The sequence below is a fragment of the Nansenia antarctica genome, assembly GCF_963989245.1.
Source record: "Nansenia antarctica genome assembly, chromosome: 5".
Classification (NCBI taxonomy): Eukaryota; Metazoa; Chordata; class Actinopteri; order Argentiniformes; family Microstomatidae; genus Nansenia; species Nansenia antarctica.
Window position 1 is genome coordinate 70621765 of NC_137690.1, and position 14322 is coordinate 70636086.

Below are 14322 nucleotides of genomic sequence, written 5' to 3' on the forward strand. Positions count from 1 at the left end.
TCTTTCTCTCTCTTCTCTTTTTTCTCTCTCTCTCTCTCTCTTTCTCTCTCTCTTCTCTTCTCCCCCCCCCCCCCCTCTCTCTCTCTCTCTCTCTCTCTCTCTCTCTCTCTCTCTCTCTCTCTCTCTCTCTCTCTCTCTCTCTCTCTCTCTCTCTCTCTCTCTCTCTCTCTTCCCTTATAAGGGAAAGGAATGGGCTCGCGCGGATAAGGCGGAAACGCCGCGCTGACAGCTGGGAACTTCCACCGACGATCCAGGAAGAAAGGCTGCGGACACGGACAGCAGGCTAGCAGCATCGACACACACACTCCCCCGGAGAAACTAACGGCGATTAAAAACACCGAATCCATTTAGCAGGTAAGGAAGCATGTGTAGTTAGTTGTATGCCAGCCTCACCATCCTCTTTCCATATTCATCTGTTAATGGCGTTTTTAGATGCACGAAAGCACCAGCCATGTAATAACGCGACAGACAACCTGCTTGTTGTATAATCATCATTTCAATTGTTTTATTGCGTTTCGTATCCGCGATCGCTCTGGTTGGTAGTGTTACCCGATGAATACGTCAAATGCATATAAATAAATACAATTTTTGCATTTTTTAACAATGCATTTCCTGACCTTAAAATGGAAAGTTGTTCATTTGTGCAAGACTAGTGCAACATGACAAGGGAGGGGTGTATGTGTGCAAGAAAATCCAGGAAATGGAAACAGTACAGAGAGAGAGAGGGGAGGAGAGAGATCGCCCTGCTGTTGTTCGACTTTCATAGAAGCTAAATCCTCCTTTTTGGACACTATCTCCTTCTTTAAATGATTGTTTAATTTCCAGGTCGTTTTGCATTGCAGAGATCATCATCATTGATCATCGTTGTTGTTTAGCTTTAGCTAACCCGACCTCCTCCACACGCCTGTCAGATCCAGAGCTTTTGCATTGCGATCTGGAGCCTAGTAGCTTTCCAATCCCATTAGTGTTTGTTATATCAGCTATGCTTTCATAGTTATCCCAGATAAAGCCAAGGGACTCACTAAACACTTTGATCTATTTATCTAATAGTAACCAACTATTATGGCGCTTAGGGTCGCCTTTATACGCCAGCGTTTCGTCTGCCCTACTTCCTCCTTTGCTCCTAAAGCAGAAATGACCTAATTCAGATTTAACAGAGTATCTATCTACTCCCATGTTAGGATTCCTTCCTTCACAGAGGTTCTCCACCTGACCAGCTGACCGTCCAACCTAACAACCTTCTGATCGAGCCCATTGATTAATGAAAGGCACACCTCTAATCTGGGGTTGTGGTGGGGCAGTCTCTTTCGAAAGCCCCTGTTATCATTTGAGATTTGAGAGAGACCTCTATACGATCCTCTGGTGCTCAACATAGGAGAGCTCAACAGACGTCCCTAGCTGCACTGCGCAATGAGGGGGGACACACAGCTAGGCCCTCTTTCTTCTCTTCTTCCTGGTGTGTTTCACCATTATTTCACATTCACAGCACACCCGTCCCTTCCTCCTATGTAGAAACATACTGAGTCATCCTACACACTGTGGCCCTAAAGTGCAACAGTTGGACTCTGGTGCCTGCCAAGAGCTAGATGTCTCTGTGTCTGCCGTTGGAGAAATCCACAGCACAGGCCTGAACCTGTACATTTAGGTCAAGGATACCGGTTGTCAAAGTTGTGCTGCCTGCTTCCTTATTTTGGTCACAAAGAAGGAAGATAGATAGATAGTTGAAAGCAAGGCTTAGTTGCATCTCTTCTTGGCATAATGAGTGTCTAGGGTTAGCTAGCAACAGGAAAGAAGAGAGATATCCAGGGGGGTCTTGTTTAGAGACAACTTCCTGAATACGTAAATGTTTACTTGTTGTCACCTGCCCTCCTTAAAGTGAGCAAAAAGTCTGGAGCGTCGTGAGTTTGTGATCAGTTCAAAAAGCCAAACTGTAAGGGGAGTGAAAACACACTGAATATTTAGGCCTAGTTGTTCGTTTTAAAAAGTGTTCTCTCTTGTTTCTCTGGTGAAGTGAGAGGGGAAGGTATTATCCCAAGACAGTAGAACTGCATGGATCCACCCTCATTAGTGTAACGAGGCCTGGGCGCCTTTCAGACCCAGCCAGGTGAAAGTGCAGCAGAGACGGTCACACAAACGAACAGTGTGTCAGGTTTCTGTTGTGTAATGTAGCCGTGTGTCTGAGGGAGCTCTTGCAAGGACATTTTCCTACAGTTAGAGAAGATATTCACTCTTATCTTTTTGTTGGTTGGGGGGTTGTTGAAATAGGAAAACTCTGTCATTCAATAGACTATATACTATAGGCATACAATAAGTTGTTTTGATCACTACACTGATGTTAGGAATGTCCGTGTCAGCTTGAAGGTGGTTATTGTGGACCACCACCCATTCTCATCACCTGCATACCTTAACTGAGCACGTCTTGACATGTCCACCAAACCCATTCCACTCATTCTGAAAATCCCTTGCAACACCGTCCAAAAGAGGAACTAGACTTTTTTTTGTGTCTCCCTGCACACCAATGTTCCCCCTGCTGGTTGTTCTGCCTCATCCGAAGGAACACACATTCTCTCGATGGTGTTTTCTCATAGGCTAATGAATGAGTTGACAGAAAGACAGGACTGCTTTAAACCTGAGAAATACAGGGCTGAAGAGGTAACACTGAGAGTAGACCAAACGATTAATATCCCATCAGCCACCATAGTCGCTCTCGTTGTAGGCTAGCCAACATCGTTTCGAATACAACCATCCATATTGGCACCGAACGCTTCGAGAGGAACATTCTTTTATGTGTTCTCTGTGCCAATATGGCAGTTGCTCAAAACTCAAAATCTCTGAGCTCTGATTAGTAGACCAATGAAAAGGGACCCCTCCAGCTGATGTCGACCATCTCCCTCTTCTCCTCCTCCCTCTCCTCCTTCCTCTCCTCCTTCCTCTCCCTCTCCCCCAGCTATGGCAGAGTTGGCGAGTCTGGTGCAGCGTCTGGAGCTGGCTGTGGGGCGCCTGGAGGCCGTCTCAGGCGGCGGCGGTGGTGGTGGTGGAGGCTCGGCTGGAGGCTCCGGAGGTAAAACCCTAACCCCTGGGAGTGCCTATCTTAACTTCCTTGTAAAGCCATTAGTACTGGCACAGTGACATTTAGGCCAAGATTCTGTCATAGTTTGTTTGTATTTGATAAGGCAGCGGTGATGCATGAGTATTGGTATTTTCTGACATTTTATTCTTGTTGATTATAACGTTCCCTCTCCTTGCAGCTGTGTCGGCATACGTCGAGGCGTATGATGCCATCATCTCTGGCTCCGTGGCCCAGTACCTCTCCCTCAGCCAGCAGATAGGGGGTGATGTTCAGAAACATGTGAGTTGAGTTGTTGAGCTGTATCTTTTTGTGTCCTCTTATTATTTGTTGTACACTTGTTATTAGTTTTTTGTTCTTATTTTATCTTGTTAACCCATTTCTTTTAACCTGCTATAACTTTATCTCTTATGTTTTTATATATGTAAAGCACTTTGTTTCCGCTGGTCTGGGATAGGTGCTATAGAAATAAACTTTACTTACTTACATGGAGTTGCCTGCACCACACCAAAGAGAGACTCTTTTGGAGTAACTCTTTTAACGGATATCAGAGTGCATTGTGGTATACAAGGGGTTCAAACAATGTTCTCATCAGGCCAATAAAAGTGAATGAGAAATGCAAATTGTCCTCCAGGGGGCTTTTGTTTTTCAAGAAACTGCTTGACAACTACCGAGTAGTCTTAATTATAATATAATTTTATTATGCTAAAAATAAAAATATATTTTTTTTAACTAATTGACGTTTGTCATGTTTCAACCTTCCGTTTGAATGGAGTGAGTGCACATGCTCCGCTGCGTTTGGGCGTTATTCAGTGCTCTATGGAAAATGCTAACAGTGCCCTCTCTTTTGTAGGTGCTCTCTTTGACTAACCTGACTGTGTTCAAACATGCTGGTAGCTGAGGGTAGAAACAGACAAACTCTTATGTCAGAAACATTTAGTTATTTTTACCTTTTTAGTTAAAGGGGCAGTATTTGTATGTACTTTTACTTCACGTTTATACAGTTCCAAACAAAAGTTTGGACACTTTCCCATGTAATGATATACATAGCCATTGATTGTTAAAGAATTTAACGTAGAAATGCCTCATGAGCTTAGTTCAGGGGTGGCCAACCCGCGGCTCGCGAGCCGCATGTGGCTCTTTGCCTGTCTCTGTGCGGCTCTTTAATCCATTCATTAAAAGTGCGTGGTTCGCTCTCTGTGTCTCAATAGGCGTCGTTTTGGTATGGCAATTCATGGCACTCGCCATACCTGGCTTAACATTTTTTTAAATCTGAAACACGTTTAGTCATGTTGGTGATTTTATCCACTACACACAACGGTAACTCAAATCCTCCCGGCTCCATCTCACCCCACCAGCCAGGCGCTGTAGTGGAGCGCAGGGTTGCCAGACGGGATTTGACAATTTCAAGCCCAACCAGTCTAAAAGCGGCCGAATCCACCCGTCCAGAGTGACCAAAAGTAGGCCTATCTGGCAACACTGGTGGAGCGGGACATCGGTTCCTCAATAAACAAGCCATGAGTAACGTTCATGTTAAAACCTTGTCCACGATTCTCGTTCATTCAGGTGGGTTAAACAAACCGTATAAATGCCATTTACATAATGTTGGTTCAAATGTAACATATTAATGAACAAGTTCATGTCATGTTCTGTCAGTACAAACATGTTCTAATGTTATTTTAGTGAGTTCGCTAGTTAGCGAACATTAAAGATTACAAGAGCTAGTTTACGTATGTCAACAATGTCTCTATTCTCAATAATTTCAGTAATAATTGTACCAAATTGGGGCCAGTAACACTGACTTGTGTGTGAGTAAGTTATATGTGTGTGCAAGCATGTTTTTGATATTATCAATCGTCTCACTTTTACTAGTTGAGCTGGTAAAACAAATATGCCAGGGGAAAAAAGGAAAATGGACATAAAGACCTCTTTTGGTCAAAGGGCAGCAGAGACAGGGACAGGGACACAGGTGAGGTCTAAACAGGTGACAGGGACACAGGTGAGGTCTAATCTAGCGTTTTAACAGTGCAGTTCGTTTAGAGTTGAGAATAGCTAAATCTGTTACGTTTTGTTTCTAAGGAGATTGAACCAGTCTGCCTGCTAGGAAAGATGTAGGCTACTAGCTGCATACTGTAGTTGTCTCCTTTATTCATCACCTTAATGTCATATAAGTAAATTGTATAGAAACAACTCACCAAAATTGACTATTGCACAACTGTTTTGAAAAAAAATCCACCGAGGGGGGGAACCCCCCCACTCAGACCTTGCCATACCGTGGCCTTTGCTGAAATGACACCACTGGTCTCATAGCCTATTGGAAATGTATTGCGTGTGTGTGAATGAGCGCTTTTGTGAGCCCGCATGTATGATGTGGCTCTTTCTGGTACCCCAACAATTTTCTGTGGCTCTTAGTCTCCGACTGGTTGGCCACCCCTGGCTTAGTTCAACTGTCTTACCCCCAATGTGGTTATAAACAGTCACTGTATAACTTCAAAACATGACTAAAACTATAATTTTGATCTAACGGATGGTCAGCCCCATAGCTCTGTCTGTGGATTACAGTGGTGACATTTCTCCAGGCTCATCCCTCAGATGTGGCGGGGTGACCGTTGTGTTGTTGTCTGAATCCCAGATTGCCCCCTTTAAGAGTATGTGTGTGTATATATATATGTGCTACGGTACATGTGGGAAAACTAGGGTTAAGGTGCTAGGGTGCTAGGGTTAAGGTTAGGGGTAGGGTTAGGGTTAGACATGCCAGCATGTACCAAGTTGATGTTTTATTCTGCCGGAAATGTCCCCGGAAATGCCAACATAAACCGTTTTCCCACATGTACCGTAACAAATATATATATATATATGCGCATATGCTGCTCTTTGGTGCAGAGATTGGTGACGAATAACTAAACTTTCTCTCTCTCTCTCTCTCTCTCTCTCTCTCTCTCTCTCTCTCTCTCTCTCTCTCTCTCTCTCTCTCTCAGGCGGACATGATGAAGCAGGCGTTCTCCTCTCAGAGACAGCTGCTGGCCACGGCCTCCTCCTCCCAGAAGCCCTCGGATGTGAGTTGAACAAACGCCCCCTTCATGTCCCATTCTTTACATTTTAACCACTGAGCGGAGAGATTCAGGGACAGTCATGTCATGGTTAACTGAAGAATAGCAGAATACATCACTGTTCCACCAAACTAAACAGATGGTTTAATTGTGTCATTCACTGACACATTGGCAAGTAACCACAAGGGCAGTAACTGGGCCATTCTAATGACATTCGGAAAGCTATTGCCAGTAAAATGGAGGCCGGGAAAATATGTGGGGTCTTGGATATTTTCGTGCCTCTCTGTGTGTGCCACATTCTTTTATTGCACTGTGACTAGCACTTGGAAAAGATGATTCTGTTTGCGTGTGACTGAACATGTGAGTGAAACATCATGTTTTCAGAAAGGCGCCGTGCCTTAGGGTTAGGGTTGTATTTGCCGTACAAATACAGTGTTGTGACCAGTACTCAAGTTGTAAAAGAAAATCAGGGGGGATGGTGGAGTTTATCATATGGGGACAATTTTAGCATCCCCACAGCGTCAGTGACTTCAGTGTCAGTGACTTAGTAAAAATGTCATTGCATGTGTGCGTGCCCCCTCCCTCACCCATAGTTTGTTTACTCAATATGCGCAAAACTAAATGTTGAAATAGCAGTAGTACCACGTTCATTGATAAAATTACATAAGGGATGGAAAGGGGGGATGGCAGTTTTAGAAGGGGGATGATTTTGACTGTTTTTATTTCAGGGGGGGATGCCATCCCCCCTCAACTCGAGTGCTGGTTGTAACTGTCCTCCCTTGGCCCCTCCCCCTCTCCGCAGGCGGCCATGACGGCCATCCTCGCCCCCATGTCCAAGGTGATCCAGCAGGTCCAGACGTTCCGGGAGCAGAACCGCACCTCGGCCCTCTTCAACCACCTCTCGGCCGTCAGCGAAAGTGTTCCCGCCTTCGGCTGGGTCGCCATGGTGAGAGGGGAGGGGGTGGGATGGGCGGGGGGGGGTCTTGGCACTGTTGTTGGGGTGGGGGGGGGAACAACACACAAGCCCCTCTTTCATTCTGTCGCTGCTGTATGGTCGGGGTGTTGGCAGGAAAGGGCCTCAATGTTTCGGACTCAAATTTAATTAGATGGTAATGAGTGTGAGTGGGTTCTCAAAGCCCACGGCTTTTGTTCAGACCATTCAGGCATTAATCAATCAACACAACTAGAAATCACTAGACTAACCTTTTGTCTTTAGCGTGTCTTTTTTTATGGGGGGGTGGACACAAAACAAAATATCAAAGTAGATATATCAAAAGTGTGTTCTATACCATGCAGAACACAGCTTTACTGTTGTCGTTGTCATCCCTCCCGCGCAAGAACCGGAAAGTTCTAAATAAAGGTGACAGAGACATCATCATGGACGTCTCTTAGGGATGTAACGATGCATGGCGAGAGAGTTAATTATCGATACAGATATGTGTGACGATTCAAATCAGTGAGATGAAAAATGAATCGCGATACTTATTTTTAAACAGCAGAGGGCGTAATCTACTTTTGACTTCACTTTCGTTTCTATAAAGAAAAGTAAATATGCATTCATGGCATAGTTTGTGTTTTGCAGTTGTACCCTACCGCAGAAATAAAAAGGGCAAATACAGTATGTTGTAGTCTTTGTCTGAGAAATAACAAAAATTATATGTTTCAGTCATAATTTGTCTGCAATATAATTTTGTTTAAAAAAAGCGGGAGAAAATCGTGTTGTGTATCGAATTGTGAGTTGAGTATCGTTCCACCCCTAACGTCTGTACATGCCGTGGTCACCTGACCACTATGAAGAGAGGGCCTTGTGTTGCCGTCATGGTTTTAACAGGTGAACCTAATCTAACAGTGTGGTGACTCTAACCAACGTTCACGCCAGGCTCTCACAACATCAACGCTTCACTTCCACTACAACAACCCTCCTGTTATGTTCTAACGGGTTCTGATTACACAGTCAACCAGCAGCGCTTCTAACTGGTGATTCTGGCCAGTCTGAAAGTGTCTTCCTTCAACTGTCTGTGTCCCACAACACAAACACCAGTGAAGAAGAGCCCAGGAAGAACGTCTTCTCTCTGTCTCCCTCTCTGTCCCAGGCTCCCAAGCCCGGCCCCTTCGTCAAGGACATGCAGGACGCCGCCATGTTCTACACCAACCGCGTGCTCAAGGACTACAAAGAGAAGTAAGGTCCATCCGCGCCATTGGTCCGTCCAGCTTTCCGTCAGGCTGGGTGTTCAGACAATTTTAGTTTATTTGTTAAAATCTCTCCCATCCTGTCAGGTTATTATTCTATATTAAACATTTATTTCAGGGTCCCACTGAGACCAAGGTCTCTTCCAGGGGAGCCCTGCTTTACAAACATGAAACAGATCATAAATGTACATTAAAACAATTACGGTACAAGCATAATCTGGTTAATTAATTGCATGTCAATTCACACAATCTAATCAATGGAAACATGTACATTCCTCGGATAACGTCCTTTATCACCGTCAACACAAGCTGTCCCATTGTTGCCCCCATCTGTCACGGATGCTCCAGTAGCCAATGATGTCATATAGGCTATTGTATGTGGCTCTATTGTGGCTGTCTGTCCTGCTGCTGTAATGCTGTGTCTGGTGTCTGTCCTGCTGCTGTAATGCTGTGTCTGGTGTCTGTCCTGCTGCTGTGTCTGGTGTCTGTCCTGCTGCTGTGTCTGGTGTCTGTCCCGCTGCTGTAATGCTGTGTCTGGTGTCTGTCCTGCTGCTGTGTCTGGTGTCTGTCCTGCTGCTGTGTCTGGTGTCTGTCCTGCTGCTGTGTCTGGTGTCTGTCCTGCTGCTGTAATGCTGTGTCTGGTGTCTGTCCTGCTGCTGTCATGCTGTCCTGTCTGCTCCCCCAGGGACAAGAAGCACGTGGACTGGGTCAAGGCCTACCTGTCCATCTGGACCGAGGTGCAGAACTACATCAAACAACACCACACCACCGGTCTGGGCTGGAGCAAGACTGTGAGTTACCATGTCACTATTCTCTCTCTACATCTCTCTCTACATCTCTCTCTCTCTCTACATCTCTCTCTCTCTCTCTCTCTCTCTCTCACTCTCTATCTTTCTCTCTCTCTCTCTACATCTCTCTCTACATCTCTCTCTCTGTATATATATCTCTCTACATCTCTCTCTACATCTCTCTCTACATCTCTCTCTCTCTCTCTACATCTCTCTCTCTCTCTCACTCTCTATCTTTCTCTCTCTCTCTCTACATCTCTCTCTACATCTCTCTCTCTGTATATATATCTCTCTACATCTCTCTCTACATCTCTCTCTATATCTCTCTCCCTCTCTACATCTCTCTCTCTCTTTACATCTCTCTCTCTATACATCTCTCTCTCTCTCTTTCTACATCTCTCTCTCTTTCTACATCTCTCTCTCTCTCTGTATCTCTCTCTCTCTCTCTCTCTCTCTCTGTACATCTCTCTCTACATCTCTCTCTCTCTCTCTCTACATCTCTCTACCCCCTCCCCCTCCCCTCATATTCATATCGGGAGGGATACACTTAAACCACTGCTGTTCTACCAGGGGAAGGCTGGTGAAGGTAGAAATCGGAGGACGTGCTCATTGAGATGAATGGAATGAAGAGTGTGGAGACTGTCCTCCGACTTTCTACTTCCTCCTCCAGCCACCCCTGTCCTCTACCCATAAACGCCAGGCTTTAGAGTAGCTTTCCTCCCCCAGCGTTGGTGGTCACCACACGGGGAAGGGAAGCGCTTCGAACCCTGGAGCAGTAATTAAAGGGGCGGCGATTAAAGGGGCGTTGTACATCCGACAAGTGAAGGAAGTGATGTTCTTCAGCGTGAGGGTAGTGGGAGCTAGTCGTCTCAGTAATCAGCATGTCAACGCTTCCTTCCTAAGCAGCTGGAGCGGACACTTCCACACACCCTCTAAAGTGTGTGTGTGTGTGTGTGTGTGTGTGTGTGTGTGTGTTGTGTGTCTATCCCAGGGTCCCATGGCCTCGGCCTCCGCTGCTCCTCCTGGCGGGTGTCCTCCCCCTCCCCCCCGGCCCCCCTCCTCCTCCCATGGACTTCAGCGCATCGTCTGGCGGTGGCGGTGGCTGTGGCGATGAGGGTGGTGAGACCAGGAACGCCCTGTTCGCCGCCATCAACAAGGGTGGTGACATCACCAAGGGTGAGTAGTACCCAGGAAGTAGCCTTCAAGCTCTCAGGAAGTAAAGCTTGGTCAGGTGATTCGGAATTAGTGAAAATGACATGTGGCTGAAAGTGCCTCTCTACGGAGCCCCCCTGGGGTCACATGGTAGAAAAAAAATATTTGATGTGTGAATCCGTTCCCTCGGTTTAGTAATTCGTTAGGGTTAGGCCCTATGAGCCAGAAGGATTCTAACCCTAACCCTTGCGATCGTTCTGGCTCGTAGGGCCTAACCCTAATGAATTATTAAACCGAGGGAACGGATTACTAAACCGAGGGAACAAATTACTAAACCGAGGGAACGGATTCACGCATCAAATCTTTTTTTTCTACCATGTGACCCCAGGGGGGCTCCGTACCTCTCTAAGCTTCAGTGACTGATATTGATAAATGTTACATTTCATAGACACATGGAGAATATGTGACCGCAGCAGGTGAAGTCGGCAACCGACCAAATATTCAGACTTTTGTTCAACGTTATTGAAAATCAATGACAGGCCGTCATTGATTTGACAATCAATGAAGCAAAAGTCACTACAGGCAGAAAACTCTGACAAACAACTCGCTAATATCTGATGGTGAAAAGCTTCTAGACTAAATGTTCTTGTCATCTTTAAAAAACATGTCTATTACTTGCTGTGGTAAATCAGAAATCAGAAATTTGCCAACTCCTGCCATTGTAAGTCATTGAAATTCATTCAGTCACGGTCGGTCAGTCAGTCACTGTCAGTGAAGCGTTGTTTGTTTGTCCGAGTTTTCAAAGGGGCCGTGGCTTAGCGATAGGTCCATTCCATGTAGGCCTATTGGTGTACTAGCCACATTGCTGTGTTTTTGAGGGACCATGTCTGTTCTACTCATTCTATTTCTACAATGTACCGCAGCCAACTTCATGTTTGCGTTCTTCTCTCGTTGCGACCCCCCAGGGCTGAAGCACGTGTCTAACGACCAGATGACCCACAAGAACCCCAACCTAACCAAGTCTGGTGTCGTTCGCACGGGACCCAAACCCTTCACCTCCCCGCGCCCCGCAGCCACCGCCTCCGCCGCCCCCACCCGCTCACTGCCCCCCGTACTGGAGCTGGACGGCAAGAAGTGGAAAGTGGTGAGATACGGAGAAGTCTAGACATGTCCTTCATCAGCAGGGCTTTATTATCAGTTGGCGGACAGTGCTTTTTTAAACAGGTGGAAAGATGTTGAAGATCGGATATTTGCAGGCAAATGATTCCAAGCAGATGGAGCTTTAAACATAAAGGTGTTCTTAGCCAAAGATTTATCCAGCCAGGTGTTAATACTGTAGCTAGCCAGGTGTTAATACTGTAGCTAGCCAGTGGTTTAGCTCTTCAGATTAGTCATAGGACAATTCCAAAGGCTTAATTTGGATCAGAGTAAATTTATTTGGAAATAACTGCAGTGTTTAAGTAGGCTCGTGTAGTTAAGAGTTTCCATAATCTCTCTAATATAATCTCTCTCTCCCCCTCCCCCTCCCTCCTCCTCTCTCTCTCTTCTCCCTCCTCTCTCTCCCTCCTCCTCTCCCTCTCCCTCCCTCCCTCCTCCACCCTCCTCCTCTCTCTCTGCCACCTCCTCTCTCTCCATCCCTCTCTCCCTCCCTCCTCTCTCTCTCCCCTCCCTCCCCCTCCCTCCTCTCCCCTCCTCCTCTCTCTCTGTAGGAGAACCAGGAGGGCGCCTCAGGCCTGGAGGTGAACGTGACTGAGCTGAAGCAGGTCCTCTACGCCTACAAGTGCAACAAGAGCACCCTGCACGTCAAGGGCAAGATCAGCGCCATCACCATAGGTACACACACACACTCACACACTCACACACTCACTCACTCACAAACACTCACAAACACTCAGACACTCACAGACACTCACAGACACTCACAGACACTCACAGACACTCAGACACTCAGACACTCAGACACTCACAGACACTCACAGACACTCACTCACACACACATTCCTTGTGTACAGGAACTAGTTCTAGAGGCAGTGAATTTCAATGTTTATTTACTGTCCTTTTTTCTCATTCGCAGACAACTGTAAGAAACTGGGTCTGGTGTTTGACGACGTGGTGGGCAGCGTAGAGGTGATCAACTGCCGGGACGTCAAGGTCCAGGTGGGTACCGTCTGACTGGGGGAAGGGACGCGTCTGGGCGTTATGAAGAAGGCCGGCTGGGGCGCTTAGGTCGCGTAGCGGGTTAAGCGTCGGCCATGTAACCGCAGGGTTCCCGGTTCGATTCCGGCCGCGGACATATGCTGGATGTCATCCCTTCTCTCTCTCTCACCCATCCTTCCTGTCAAAATCTCTACTGTCTCTGTCAATAAATAGAAAAATATGAGTGGGACTGCCCCACACAGAAAAAATAACTTAACAAAACAAAGGCCGGCTGTTTGAAAGCGAATGTATTGTAACTGTTGGAGCACACCTGAGCCTTTTAGTCGTTCAAAACGTTTAATCTGGATCAGAATGATCCAGATTCTTTTCTCTGATCCGTTTCTTCTAAACCACTCAAAATCAGCCGGATTCATCTGATCCTGGATAGCAAAAAGAAGAATCCGGATCACTCTTTGATCCTGAATAAAAGGTGTTAAAGAAGCGTCCCTCTGTCCCCTCAGGTCATGGGGAAGGTGCCCATCATCTCCATCAACAAGACGGACGGCTGCCACGTGTACCTGAGCAGAGACTCGCTGTCGTGTGAGATCGTCAGCGCCAAGAGCTCGGAGATGAACGTGCTGGTACCTGGAGAGGACGGAGAATTTGTGAGTAACGGGGGTGTTGGTGGGGGGGGGGGGGGGGGGGGGTTCATCGTAATGCATGGAACAGAATGTGTGTTTGATTACCACACCTGATTCCATCAGGGTTGCCAGATGGGCTGGTTTCATTGGTGGATTTAGCGGTTTTTAGACTGTGGTTTGGCTGGAAAATGTCAATCCCATCTGGCAACCCTGGATTCCATTCTATGCATTGCAATAAGCCCCCTCCTCTCATTCATGTTGGTGTTTGTGGGAGTTTTGTTGGCTACTGGGTGACTGTAATAATAATAACAGGACATTTTGTGATGTGTTAACCAGGGTCCCCACAGGTCCTTGAAATCCTTGAAAGTTTGTGAATTTGAGAAAAAGAAAACATCAAGGGGTCATTGAAAGTGCTTGAATTCCCCTCTCTCTCTCTCTCTCTCTCTCTCTCTCTCTCTCTCTCTCTCTCTCTCTCTCTCTCTCTCTCTCTCTCTCTCTTTTAATTGTTGTCTGTGAGCGGATAGTTCCTATTATATAAATTCTCATCTAGATCTGTCTCAAACTATGCCGTGTTGGGTCCTTGAATTTGAGAGAATTGAGTCTTGAAAGTCCTTGAAAGGTGCTTGAATTTGATGTTTTAGAAGGTGTGGGACCCCTGATTAACATTTCTCCAATGTCTTTTTTCCCTTCTTTTTCCCCTCCCAGACCGAGATCGCTGTTCCTGAGCAGTTCAAGACTGTCTGGGACGGCAAGAAGCTGGTCACCACCTCCACGGAGATCGCCGGGTAGACTGGCAGCAGCACTTGAACCCCCCCGCCCCCTCCTGAATGCCTACCTGACCGACCGACCCACTGACCGACCGACCGACCAACCTGCTTATCCCACATTGTAGACTGAGATGCCAACGTCACCCATATTGTTTTTTTCTTATCAGCCAATCACAGCTTTAGCTGAATCTTCCTTCAGCCAATGAGAGGACTGCTTACTTTTTTCCGGAGCATTCCTTGAGCCAATTGCAGGGGAGGGCAGCTTGATTTGGCTTCTTCAGTGAGCACCTTCAATTGAGTTTTGCCAACAAAAGCAGGATGCTCTCATTTCATTTGTACATTCCAGTGAATGCAATGATGCGAAATAAAACGTACAAAGTAGCCAACATGAGGAGGCGGGGCTTTATCACGTCTTCTCTGTGGTTCTGACAACTCCTCAGCCAATCAGGCTATGCTCTTTGGTACCTTCGACCAATCATTAATCAGGGGGCGGGTGTTGGTGTTTAGGGGGGAGGGCCGAGAACGTTTCTA

At 46.5% G+C, this 14322-nt stretch overlaps 1 protein-coding gene across 1 annotated transcript in view; it reads left to right on the forward strand.

Annotated features, from left to right (window-relative positions):
* The first annotated feature begins 267 nt into the window (after positions 1 to 267).
* Positions 268 to 14322, forward strand: part of cap1 (CAP, adenylate cyclase-associated protein 1 (yeast)) — a 14793-nt gene continuing 738 nt past the window's right edge. The window contains 14 exon segments of the mRNA XM_080532631.1: positions 268 to 354; positions 2948 to 3061; positions 3249 to 3349; positions 6046 to 6123; positions 6920 to 7063; positions 8211 to 8296; positions 8993 to 9098; positions 10087 to 10136; positions 10138 to 10271; positions 11213 to 11391; positions 11957 to 12080; positions 12322 to 12404; positions 12905 to 13048; positions 13730 to 14322. The exon segment at positions 13730 to 14322 is cut by the window's right edge and continues 738 nt beyond it. Of these exon segments, the coding sequence (XP_080388757.1) occupies positions 2950 to 3061; positions 3249 to 3349; positions 6046 to 6123; positions 6920 to 7063; positions 8211 to 8296; positions 8993 to 9098; positions 10087 to 10136; positions 10138 to 10271; positions 11213 to 11391; positions 11957 to 12080; positions 12322 to 12404; positions 12905 to 13048; positions 13730 to 13813 (1425 nt within the window). The 5' untranslated portion in view covers positions 268 to 354; positions 2948 to 2949 and the 3' untranslated portion in view covers positions 13814 to 14322.